This window comes from Leptinotarsa decemlineata, unplaced genomic scaffold (assembly GCF_025532065.1).
Source record: "Leptinotarsa decemlineata unplaced genomic scaffold, Ldec_3_MD MMD2_P_RNA_scaffold_9, whole genome shotgun sequence".
Taxonomy (NCBI): domain Eukaryota; kingdom Metazoa; phylum Arthropoda; class Insecta; order Coleoptera; family Chrysomelidae; genus Leptinotarsa; species Leptinotarsa decemlineata.
Genome location: NW_027412536.1, coordinates 14,493,171 through 14,507,287, shown reverse-complemented (window position 1 = coordinate 14,507,287; position 14,117 = coordinate 14,493,171). Strand labels below are relative to the sequence as shown.

Sequence of the window (14,117 nt, the reverse complement as noted above, 5' to 3'; positions counted from 1 at the left end):
GTCTTTCAAGTTGAAAGACACTCCAGATGAAAATCTCACAGTAAAGTGTTTTTGGAATACGTTATTCAAATTGTCATATGAACCAGCAAGTAGTTATTCATTCATCATTATTCAGCTTTAGCATACTATACTATATCTAAAAGATGATGTAATATTTCTAATTTGCTATATTGCAAGCAGGGTTTGAAATCGTAATAAAGTTATCACATACAATATCTAATAAAAAATTATGCGTAATTTATACATAAAAATTGAAATTGATCATTGATGTTTATTTATTTGATTCAAAATAATTATCACTCACCGAATGATATCTTATTACGTAAATAATAATTATTGAATCATGATCACAAAAATATTTTATAAGAAAATTAAAATAATATTTTCTACACACATAATACCTATGTACTTATACACTATGTACCCAAACATTATGTTTCAATTATATTAAATTTCTTGTATTCAAAATGTATCCTGGACATGATTCAACACATTTTTATATTTCTAATTTAAAAAAAAACATTACTGGAATATTATTAATCATCTAATTTTTTTTCGAAAATAATGATCAGCAAATGAGTTTTCCCCTTATGATCAAAAATAAAAATTGCTCTTAACAAAAAGTCATCAGTTAATTTTCAAAAATTCCAATTTGATTTTTATTTTTTCAATTGTGGATTTCAAACCTTGATTGTAAGAGATTTTTCAACCATTCTATAAAAACTTTCACCGAACCTCTTCAGTTCTCAATACAATTAAAATCTTTCAATGAAAACAATATCAGTTTGTGAAAAAAAGGCAATGTTAAAAAGTAATTTCAGAAAGATTATGAAAAAATTATTACTCCTTCCTTTGCAATCAATTGTGAGTGTTCATAAAACATAATATCTCTTTAAAAAGAAGATATTAATTAAATATGTAAATATCAGTTAAATATTACTCCATTTTATTTGGTTGATATTCCAAATTTGAACTAAATTGTTAAAAAAATTAATGAAATATATCTAGATAATATCAGTTAAAAATTCATTATAATAATAATACGTCTTTTCACCATAACAAACCAAAATAAATATAACAAATAGACATCTACGTATGTAGGTGATAATGCGGAGTATCAGCCAAGGCTGTTTTTTCAACTCAACCTAAAGTAAAAAGAACTCAAGTGGATCCTTAAAAAGTTATATCATTGGAAATAGAATTATCTATAATTTCTAGAAAGAGAATTATTGAACGTTTTACTTCACAACATTCCAATTTTGAATTGTCTTTTGGCCGTAATATGAAACTGGACTACTTCAAGAATGATCTCCAGCAGAATTTTATTTATTTGTTTATTTATACGGAATAAGCCCCATTACAATGTAAACATTTCACAGAAAATAAGTAACAATCTAATAATGTTAAATATAAAATAGGACGCTATGGAATGTTTCTGCAGCACACAACTATATACAGCTTAAAATACTTTAGGATATAAAATTAAAATTAAAACTTGTTACTACCTTATATAAACAATTACCAACTTTAATTATTCAATGATTCTTTAAAACGATCCTAAGAGACACCAAAAATACTATTCACTAACTTTAGGGTTCTTTTCAAGGGTGTATGTTTATGTTTACCATAATTTGTATGATGGAAGGGTATATGAAACGTGTCTAAGATTTCTGTTCAGAACATGAGTGTTGACATTTTCTTATTAGTCAGTGGGCTATACTTGAAGACAGGCAGTAAACAAATCTAAAGAAATGAACTTTAAATGTTCAAGCCAGTCTCGGATATACCTACACAGTAGGTTGAATGGGCTGACGACTATCAGAAAACAACTATTCCCCTGGCTAATACCACGAACGGCGTTGGATTATATCCGACCGGCGTCAGTGCAAGAATCTTCACAGAAAATTTCCTGCATATGCAATTGGCAATTTGTTTACTCCCATCTTCAAGCATAGCCCACTGACTAATAAGAAAGTTTTTCTTCCTTATTCAGAGGAATCGGGCAAATTTCGGATATGCAGTTGGTTAGTGCCTCGTCCACTAGATGGTGTGACATTCTTGTTGTTCACTCCAACTTAGGACGAGAAATGAAATACTCTGAAAAAATTTTTTTGGAATATCAATGACTTTAGGTCGATGATGGTCACTATCTTGCACTGATGAGTGGCTAAGGAGCCCGAAACCGGTCTGCAAGTGTGCCCGTTCCAAAATTGAAGGTCGACTCTTTCAGTTGTATTGCCAATTGCATATGCAGGAAAGTTTCTGTGAAGATTACTGCACTGACGCATGTCAGATGTAATCCAACGCCGTTCGTGGTATTATCCAGGAGAGTATTTGTTTTCTGATAGGCGTCAGTCCATTCAACCTACTGTGTAGGTATATCCGAGACTAGCTTGAACGTTTAAAGTTCATTTCTTTAGATTTTAATGTTGACAGTTTCAAGTAATTCAGGACAATTTATCAGTCCGTTGAGCAGCTTGGATGCATAGCATAGATGATCTACGTGAATTCTTCTGGCTTGAATCCAAGAAGCTGGTAGAACAAACTCTATACAAAAGACTATAGAGGACCAACAAAAAGGAAATGCTGTGACAATTAGTACTGTCTCTTCCTTATGTAAAAGAGCTATTGAAAATTATCAGAAAAATCAGATTTGATCTCAATATTCTGCTTCACTAATATTACCAAGGTCTGCAATTTCTAAAACATTTTTGAGTTTGAATTTTCCTATTATAAACAGCCAATCTGGTAAACACCAAATACCATGTGAAGAAGAGGTTGAAGATCTGAATTAGCAAACACAAGAATATCTGGAAACACCAACATAACGTTAAGTCAAATAAAACTGAGATTACCACATATTGAATTAGTCATGATATCTGAAAACTACAATGAAACATTACAAAAATCGTACTGAAAAATGGGAATAAAAACTCCTTCCACATAGTAATGGCTGCATCCATCATTCAACACATAAACGGCATGTAAATAAAAAAATAACTTCATATACAAAATATAAGTAAGTAGAGTCATGAAATAATTTGTAACTGAAAGTTCGTGAATGGACTTCTGGCATAGACCTAATAATTTTCTTTGCATAACAAATATTGTTAATGAGGATTCAACTCGCTAATTTCCAAGTTTCCGATACTTTTTGATTGTCTACTTAGTAAGCACACAATGCTTAGTTTTCGCACTGGGGGATATCAATCTTTTCCCATATTATTTCAAATAGCTGGTATCACTGTTCATATTTTGTTAGAAATGTTATAAAATATAAAAAGTGTTTGATACAATCGTAGTCGGATTCTTATAAAGACATTTTTTATGAATTTTGTTTGCTGGGATAGACGTCCTCATGAATTTTTTTAAGGCAGGAGTGTGACATGTCATTCATGAAGATGATAAAAAATACTGGATCCAAGGTAGAAGTGAAACACGTGGCTTACTTTAATTCATGATCATTATGTATTTCATATCTTTCAAGTGTGAAGCACTAATTATTTGCCCTACAGTTAAACGGGCTAGAAAGCCGTGGTTTAATCAAGAGATTGGCTCGGAATGTATTGTCCATAACTGCTCCCATAACTGCAGTTTGATTATATCTCAATCAATCTTTATAAGTTATTAGGAGCGTAGTTATCGTAAATTTTTCAAATTATGCAAAACATTAATTGTTGCATATTTTGATTGGTTTCTTGGGTACATAGCTGAGTATATTCCTGCCTTGAAAGATTCGTGTATATGTGATAATGGCATACTTATGATTTCTTCAACATTTATATAATACATACGTAATAAAAAATAATAATAATAAAAGGTTGAACTGAAACCTCTGGCATCGAAAACAAGCACTTTTCCCAATCACCAGAAATACAATACATGCGTTTCACCAACCAAGTTGGCGTCTTCAGGAGATGAAGAATACTAATTCCTAATTGTAAAACTCCCAATTTATATCTAACAGGACACAATTCCACTTTCCAATTCACATCAACAGTATTTTGTTCAATTGATTTATTCCACTTTATTTATCTGGTAACCAGCTGGCAGTCTAAAAAAAGTATTTTTTGTGATCTAGTTATTTTTCAATTATATTAAGGTTTTTGTACAAGTTCCTACTATAATAAAGTTGGGGTGCATTTAGAAATGTGATGGCTAATTTTTCGGTTGAAACATTACAGGTATCTTGTCGAGTTCTGATGATGATGGAGATTCTTACAGTAGTGATGGTGAAGAAGGTAGTTTAGTGATAGACGCCAATGCTCAGAGCGGTGAAGTTAACCAAAATGGTCATTCTGTGGCTGTGTTAGGCTACAATAATAGTCCAGATGCTGAAAGGCAGTGAGAAATGCCAAATTATACATGTTCCTTAAGGTAAGTCATAGTTTGTAAAAGATGTATATTCATTAGGTTTGGACAGCGAAAAAATACAGGTGGGTCATCAATTTTTGCATCAAGTCAGTAAAGTAATGAAAATGAAACGACATTGCTAATACTAAGAATGACTTCAAGAATATACTTTTATTTATTTATTTATTTTATTATATATTTATAATACACTGTTTTGAAAAAGAAAATTTCAGTACCGGTTGAACTCATTGGAAATTTTTTTTTCTTTACTTACTTCAAAAGTTGGCCACCTTTTCCAAAACATATCTCACTATATTTCTTATAGTCTTCTTAACTTTTTTGGCACAATTTCTGATTCCATGTAATTTTTTACCAAAAACTTCTGAATTGCATAGAGATACTTATTTAGAATGAAACTTGTCAAAGATTTGGATTCGTTCTTTATTCGAACAATGTTCACTATCATGTGAAAACCAGATCATCCCAGTAACCATCAAAAAAGAAGAGTCAAATATCTTTCCCTTTCTACAGCGGTTCTTTTACATTTCATCCATTCTTCTACTACCTACCTACAAGAATGATCCGTAGATACGAGGGTGCTCACGATTATGGTCTTGTGGTGCAGACTTGTCAAACGATTGTATATAAAAATGATATTTTGTTTAATCAGGAACTTCTATTTCTTGTTCCACTCCCACTTTAGATATTTTGTTCAATGAATTCTGCACTTTTTGACGAAAGCCTAGTGTTCAGAAAATAATAATGTACCTATTTTTAAATATCGTTATGTTTTACTGGAGTTTTTTTCCAACACCATAACCGTTATTTTAACACCTCGGCACGTGTTTCGATCACCTAGTGATCATCTTCACGAAGAAGATTAAATTTTCTCATCTTCAAGAGGAAGTTCAATCTTAAAATAACAGTTTTGGTGTTGGGATAAAACTCCAGTAATATTCATTACTGCACCAAAGGTTCCAAATAGTGCATCACAAGTATCTTATGTTTTGTCTGAAATACATCCCTTCATGGTACCAAAGTTTATATTATCAATTTAGTATTTTCACTGAATTTATTACAAATGAAATATTTTTTGTTACAGATAGGCTTGTAGTTGAAGAAAACTAGGATTTGTTTGAAATCATTTTACATAATAAGGACATAAAGGATACAAAAAATGTTGTCATTTTTATATGGCTGGGTGAAGTAAATTGCAATATGTGTTTGCTAAGGATATGTTTCTTTAAACATTCAGTTGAATAAGACCGCTGAATTAATTTGTGGAATATTTTTCTGGCAATCGTATTTGTACCAAATACTTTTTAGTTGTATTTGGTAAGTGGCAAAACCTAATAATTGTAATGTAAAATACTTTTAATATAAAAGTAATGAATATTAAATTAATTGATATTTTATTTTGATAACGACCATAACAGCACTTTATATTTACAAACTATATAATAATTCTAATTTAGGCGATTGAAGAAACATTTCCTATGTGTTTGTTTAAAGTGGAGTCAAACAATTAAAAATAACATATTCATAAGGCTGATTTAGATCATACATCGTTTTTATTTTGAATGAAACCAGTATACGTAATATATACCTCAAATTCCTAAATAGGGCTATCAAAGTTAATCTGTAGTAGATATACATTGACTTTTACCAAATTCAATAAAAGTATATAAAACAGTTGACTTTTGTACATGTCAGACATTTTAATGTATACGCAATTTTTAAATTGAATGCTCATTTCAGTATTATATCTGTAATTATAAAATAAATAAATTCTACCTATGTGTACATGCTGAATCATTGAATCTTTTTCTCAATTCAATAAATGAAATGTTTCACAGATAATGAATATATTTTCTATCATTTTCAATTTTCAGTAAACGCAAGTAGAACTTGAAATTGAAAATGAAAAGCTGTATTTTTCTGTGGAGTATTTGGTAAATTTTAGTTATGCACGAATTGTATTGAAAAAAATATTCAGAACCCCTGAAATGTTGAAAATTTACAATTATACATACTCTGAAACCTAAGTGTCATTCTTCCAGTTTACATGAACATTCCAAAAACCGTTTTTAATTCTCCAATGCATTTTGCACTGGTTGTTTTGATAACAAGTTTCTGAGTATAGTCTGAAGTATACTAATCGGAACTAATATACGTAATTATACAATAAATAGAATAAGTAAAAGAAAAAGCAAAAAATGTCCATCCAATCCATATATTTAGGAGTTTGTTATCGTAGTCTTGTAATTTTGTCTTTCTTGACATTAGTAACAGAAAACAGTTGACATAAATTATCGTAAGAATATTTTATTGACGTTAAACGTACTTGCAGCTAACTGATGCCTTCAACTATTGTAAATTGAAATTCACTAAAACTGCTGAATGCTTAATATATAGTGAAGTATTATTCTTGATGAACAATTCTGAATTTGTTTCAAGTAAAAATCATATCATAAATGATATGATATGAAACCCTCAACTACAACTATAAGAAATATTCAGGTGGACTCAATCAAAGCTCACCCTTTGGAGTATTGTAAACCACTGTCTGTATATTTTATTTATTCATCAATCAAAGATAAACTTCACAAAAGGTGAAGATTGATTTTAACAACTTCTTTCTTAATATAAATACACTGACCAGTTACTTAATGAAAATTAATAATACCATCCATACAATTTTCAAATTGAATTTTATTTGAGACACGTTTCGCTACGTGGTAGCTTCATCAGTTAGACTGGTACATCAAACTAGTGTACAATGTCTTTTATATGTAGGTAGGTACAAAACTTAATGAGATAAGTGGATTAATTCTGGTAAATTTTGAATAAACAATTACCATACAATATTACTTTTAGGAAAACAGGTGAAATATCGGCATTTTATGTTGAAACTATTTAGATAAATGATTAATTCTGGAAAAGGACAATTATAATGAAATATTACTTCTAGAATATAAGGCCATTTATATATATTTTAGTTATTGACATTTTATAAAAACAAGTTCAATATTCTGTTCAATACTGATTCAGAATTTTTCATCAACAATAAGAACATTTTTGATGAATCGGCGATAAAAAGAAAACTTTGAATGAGTTATGCGAAATATCACATTTAAAAAATGTCAACTGATTTTCTAGTCTCTCTCATGTATACGTAAATTATAAAACAATGTATATATGTTTTTTAGAATTACTGTAGTGCATATTCTATTTTTTAGGTTGGTACCAATTGTCTTGTCAATTCGAGTTGGTTTATTTTCTATTCCAACTGGAATCTGTGAAAGACCTGAATCAATGTTATATTTTTATTTGCTATGTCGGTCTGTGATAAATTAACGATTGCTCGAAGTCATTACAAGAAGAAGCAGTAGTGAATAATAAAAATTTTAATACTAAAGATTTTGTTACCATTCAAAAGTTATGTTATTAAGATCATTGTTTAAGGTACTGCAATGTTTGAGCAAACCGAGATTGGTTATATACCTATCTCTGTTGTATTTGTCGCAACTGAAAACTTCTGAGAAATAGTGATAGATAGTCATAATGAATAAAATAACTGTTTCAATTCCAAATATTTCTATATATGAATACTGATCTGAAGGATGATTTTTTTTACTAAAATAAATTCTTCAATCAAATTACTTCACAAAGACAAATAAGATCAGCATGGAAAAAATAAGCTCAATAGTCTAATAGCTCGAATATATAATTTACGAGCAGTTTAGTATATTAGGTTGGCAAAAATAGTAATTCGGAACAAGTTTTATAAGATAGAGATGTAGTTACACTTGATACATATAAATAATTCCAGGGACTGGATGTTAGAACTCTGATTGTTATTACAACGGATGTTATATGCCCGTGTAAATTTATTATTTTTCCAACTATAAAAATATAACCAAAACTATGTTATTTAGTTATCCGCCACATGGCCTTTTCGAAAATTGTAAAGATAACATCCTGTAACGCAGTCAAGTGGCCTATGTCATTTTTGAGCCACCTAACTCACCCTACCTTAATCTGACGCGCTCGAGAATTTCTGATGATCATTTTTTTTTACTAATCTGATCCTTTATTACTCACAGGTGGCCTTATATATGAGGCTTATATTTGGTGGAGGTACTTAACCAGGTACAAGTAATCCCCCTGTATATTAATCTGCCGTGCTTTAGTAAATTCCGAAATCCCCGCTTGGGCTCCCCTATTATAATAAATAGACTGTTTGCATATGTTGCGGTATTTCGGCCTAGAAAGGCTTGTGCAAACTATTACCAATTGATATAATTTCTTTAACCTATGCAATACCCCATATATATATGTGTTGCTCAGCATACAAGTAAACATATGCACTATTTGCTTGGCAATAGAACCATGATAATATAAAAACCAGTACCAAAAAACTTGAGTTCTGTTAATGATTGCTTTCATAATACTCTATACATTTCAATTGGCGCTTTAGGTATCTAGTCAATTGGCAGCCGACTAACAGGTTGTGGTTGTATTAAATAATACTGAAGGACAAGTCATGAAACTATTTTATATCAAAGATAATACAAATACAAGAATTTGGTACACATACTAATACAAATACAATTAATACAAAATAGAAACAGATACCTGAACTAGGATCTTTGAAGTTGTTCATAAACATAACGGACAAAGAGGCATTGCATTTTTTTATTAATTCTGTTTTACTATAAGTTTTATATATAAAGTCATTTTCCTGTTGCCCAAATGAATGCCTTTTTTTCATAATTGACCCATTGTGGAATTGGTGACAAAATCTCAAGTATTGCTTAAATTTTGGCGAATTTTTTAGATCTTGGTGCTTCTTGTGACTATATGTATACGCTGAATACTCAGTTAATTAGATTTAAGGATATTGTTAGGGAAAACAATAGAAAAAATCGGTTTCCAACGTTGAAGGTGTATGAAAAATGAACAGATTAACATTGGATTTTTAAATTTTCTTCCACTTTTTGTTACTCTGTTGAAATTGTTTTGATTTGGGAATCAGTTCGTTTTTTAAACACCCTGTATAAAACCAAGTATTTTTCATTATTGCAATATTTGTTAGTGAGCTATGTGTATTTTGATTGTATCACAAATAAATTGAACTAAAGTGAACGAAATGTATTTTTGGAATGTTTTATTTACTAAAAAAAAACTACAACATATAAAATAAAAGTTGAAATATATACAAATATAAAATAAAAATATTTTCATGAGTAAAAAAATAACATTATTTTTCCAATAAATATATAACAGGTAAATTCATGCTGATTTGAAACCAAAAACAGAGATGGTAGTATACATCTTGCAAATTATATAATATAAAAGATACAGCTCACAGTGATATTCTTTAGTTCTCGGGAGAGAGGAGTAAAGTTTTACAATTTTGATATAACTATCTATTTATTTAAAAAAAAAATTCAAGAAACATCATACATTGGTTGGTTATGAATAAATGTGCTGTGACTTAGATGATTTAGATTTTGGTGAAGGTCTACTCAATGTACACATATTCAAGAGGCCCATGATGAAATTATACAGTGTAGATGTGAAAAATTCCCCCTTCTAACTTTGAAGGATCAATAGATGACAAGGTCGGACAAAGTTTACGTAAAAAGATATCATTTTTAATAAATAACTAAATTTTTTATCATATTGTAATAAAAAAAAAGTTACATAAGCATTCAAAGAAATACTAAAATCGCCCCACTCCTTTGTAAAAATTATAAAAAACAAAAAATTAGATCAGAAACCTTCCCCGTCTAGTCACAAGTTATTTTGCAAACGTCATTCGGTATTTCATTATTTACTATGGGTCACATAAACGTTATATTTAGGCACCACCCGATAATATTAAATGTTTTGATGATTTCAAAGTATTATGTTTATTATACATTGTAGAATATTAGAAAACAGATCAGTTACTCAAACTCATACTAAGCGGTGCTAAATATGATGTTACTTCATATTGACAAATTCGATTTGAAAACTGTGACCAAAAAGTTGAAGTAAAAGCTTTTCAGAGTGTTCCAGCACAAACTCTCCGATTTTGCATTCAAATCCCTGCCTGGCTAAGATTTAGGAAAGTTTTTTACAGCAATAATAGCAAGTAACATGCATCATCCAGAAAAGCTCTGCTTTCACACGAAAATTGCATATAAAAAGTTTCTGAATAGCTCCCTTATTGAGTGGAGTCATGCTCTCCATTTATTCATCACCTTTAATAGTTGAGGCACAGAATAATAATGGTCTAACTTCAATAATTTGAAAATTGGCGCCAGTCATCTAAAGAGTATAAATCTACCTTGATCTGTCATTATATAGGTGGTCTAACTCCATACTTCAGTTTCTGGCCAATAGATGGCACTATCTTACTCTTATTGTGATTGAAATTTATTATAGTTCAGTATAAAAATGGTATAACTATTATATTCAGAATAATATTGGAACAGCTTTGGAGTTAGACCATTATTACGTGCAATAACTGGACGTTGCAGAACGTTTTGTTTGTTTATGGTGGAATAAAAGTTTTATAATGGACAGAAAGGGACAAACATCCCAGGCCGACTAAACAGAATAACAGACCGCCCCCGTTAGTCGCCGTTAGGCGGCTCAGGTAAGTATAACACTAATCAGATACACTCTCTTCCAGGTAGGTTCAGCGAAGAACACTTCGACCACGATCGCGACGAAAATTTTTCTTGGATGCACTGAGAAACGCTCGATGCATAACACAAAGCCGCCGGTTAGTTTTTGGGGGCCCCCATGCTTAAATTCAGTTAGGAATAGTCAGATAAAACAAAGATTCGATAAGAAAGTAAAAGCACCTAAAGGCTGACTTTCGACCAAAAAGAGGTCAGATGTCAATCTTGCTGAAGTGCCCATCAGCAAGTTGAGGACCGCTCGGAGAGCGGGGGTGGATGGAGTGGGGTAGTAGGTTCTCCTCGCTAAATAGCTGGGGGGGAAGCTTCTACTTCAGGGCACTCAAACCGGGAGGGGGCATGGGGGTATAATGGACGAATTTAGTGATTTCAGTGACTCTGGGTCTGAATATATACCCAGCGAAAGCGGAGAATCTTCTGGTGAGTCTAATTTTCATAATTAAAGTCAATTTTAAGTTAATTATGGAAACATAACCTAAGATAATTATAAAAACTGTCAAACCGATTTTAATGTATGTTTTTGGTATTATAGATGCAGAATCTTCACATGAAGAACAGTTAGGAGTTGACGAGGGATTTAACGTTGTTGAGCAGGACCCACAACCATCCACAAGTATGGGAAATGTTTTATATCTCAAATAATACATATTTTACAGGTTTTAAAATATTTATAGGTGGCCTTGCAAAAATCAAAAGCAGAAAACGATCGAGGAACGAGAAAAATTGGAAAATTAATACAAAAAAAATACTGAGAAATACTGGAAAAGAGTACATTTCTAAAAGAGGGTTGAAAATAAACCCAAAACAATTCGAAAACATTGACTGCAACTGAAAGAAGTGTATTGATTTATTTTCATTTACCGAAAAAAAAAAACGCGTTTGAATCATTTTGGAGGCTTGGCGATTATGTGGCGCAAAATAGTTACATTTTTGGTTTAGTAAAAGCTTCACCTGTAAATAGAAAACGCCCAAAATATGGATCTCGTTTAGGAAAGCATACCCATTTTCAATATGTGCTGAAGACTAATAATAAAACACATAGAGTTTGCAAGAAATATTTTCTTGATACATTTAAAATAAGTAACGGCCGTCTGCACAGATGCATTTTGAAACGAGAAGCCTCAGATTGCTAAGAGGTACTACAGGCTCTAGAAAGTTGGACGATTCTGATATTGTGAGGCATATAAAAACATTTCCGGCTCATCAAAGCCATTATTCTAGAATTAAAAATCCAAATAGAAAGTATTTAAACAGCGATCTAACTGTAAAGAAGATGTATGATCTATATGTAGAGGAATGTCGAACCCACAATATTGAACCAAAAAAATTGAAATACTATTATCAGGTATTTAATACCAAATTTAATTTGCATTTTAAAATTCCTCATCAAGACACCTGCAAGTTGTGCGATGATCTAGAGTTAAAACTAAAAGGTGCCGACAATGAAGATATAAAAAAAAAATCTTTCAGCTCAAAAGGAGTTGCATTTACGGAAAGCAGAATCGGCGAGAGAGTCTTTACGAAACGATTCAAAGAAAGCTGCAGAAGCATACATAGTAACATTTGATTTACAAAAGGCTTTGCCTTTTCCTAAGCTTACAACGTCTGTGGCTTACTACAAAAGAAATCTGTATTTGTATAATCTGGGAATACATTCCTTCAACAGCAATACTGGTTACGTGTACGTATGGAATGAAACACAGGGTGGGCGCGGTTCTCAAGACATTGCAACTTGTTTAGTAAAGCATTTAAAGCTTTATGCTGGAAATCATAAACATGTCATTGCTTATTCAGATTCTTGTGCAGGCCAGAATCGGAATATAAAGATGAGTTTATCTCTGCTAAAACTTGTACAAGATCCAGAAGTTGAAATCAACATCATAGATGAATATTACTGGAGTTTTTTCCCAACACCAAATCGTTATTTTTACACCTCGACACACCTCTTGAAGATGATCACTTGGTGATCGAAAAACGTGTCGAGGTGTAAAAATAACGATTTGGTGTTGGGAAAAAACTTCACTAATATTCATTACTACACCAAAGGTTCCAAACAGTATATCACAAGAACATCATAGATCTTGAATTTTTGGTATCTGGACATTCTTTTCTTCCTAACGATGGCGAATTTGGTATAATAGAGTCTGAAAGCAGACACCATGGCAGGATTTATCATCCAGATGAGTGGATAGATATAATTAAAAACTCCAAGCGAAAGGCACCTAAGTTTGTATGTAGTATCTGAAATTCAACATAAAGAGTTTTTAAGCACGAAAAATTTAGAAAATTTGATTACCAATTGGAAAACTACTACGAATGGATATCACTTCAGCTGGCTTAAAATAAGATGGCTTCGATTTCAGAGAGATCTACCCCTTCAATTTCAATTTACGGAAACTCTAAATCCCGAAATGGAATTTTATATTGTGGATATTTGTCGGTAGGCCTAGAAGAGGTTTGACTAATGTAATGCAACAACCAATTTATCACACAAGAAGAACTGTGACAGTTGCAAAGAAGAAAGACATGATGGACTTGCTGCCCTACATACCACCCGTACACCATAATTTTTATTAAAACTTGCCACTGAGACAGTCACCCGAGGTTCTACTCAACAAAACCTGGAAGATAGATCTTCTGACGATGAAATGATTTATGATTAGACAAACTTAAACAAAATCGTTCAGATTTATAGTGGTCTAAGTCCACATTTTTTTGTTAGCCTCTTAGTTATATGTGTTATAAAACCTACTTATGTTTTACTGTATTGGTTAAGAATAAACATTCACGTTATGTTAAAGAATTTTGTTGAATTTTTTATTCGCATTTTTAATTAGCCTAATTATTAGAAATTAACTTGTTTAGAGTTAGACCATTGTTATTCCATGTGCCTCAGTTGTATATCTACAAATGACATACCTAGAAAGTAATGTATCAATAAAATTTTGACGTTGTACATGAGGAAGTTGTGTGATATTAATAAAAGCAGTTTTTCTGAGAAGACATAACCATTTCATCTGTCCAAGCCTAAATAACCTCTAAATGACTACTCTCAGTATGAATCAACAA

The 14,117-nt window shown here is 31.3% G+C and overlaps 1 protein-coding gene across 2 annotated transcripts in view; it reads left to right on the top strand.

Moving 5' to 3' along the window:
* LOC111507564 (homeobox protein PKNOX2) overlaps positions 1-12,654 on the top strand; it is a 146,723-nt gene extending 134,069 nt beyond the window's left edge. For both annotated transcript variants that reach the window (XM_074170680.1, XM_074170679.1), the window contains 2 exons: positions 4,185-4,377; positions 5,456-12,654. In XM_074170680.1, the coding sequence (XP_074026781.1) occupies positions 4,185-4,348 (164 nt within the window). In that variant the 3' untranslated portion in view covers positions 4,349-4,377; positions 5,456-12,654. The remainder of the gene's footprint in view (positions 1-4,184; positions 4,378-5,455) is intronic.
* Positions 12,655-14,117: the final 1,463 nt, after the last annotated feature.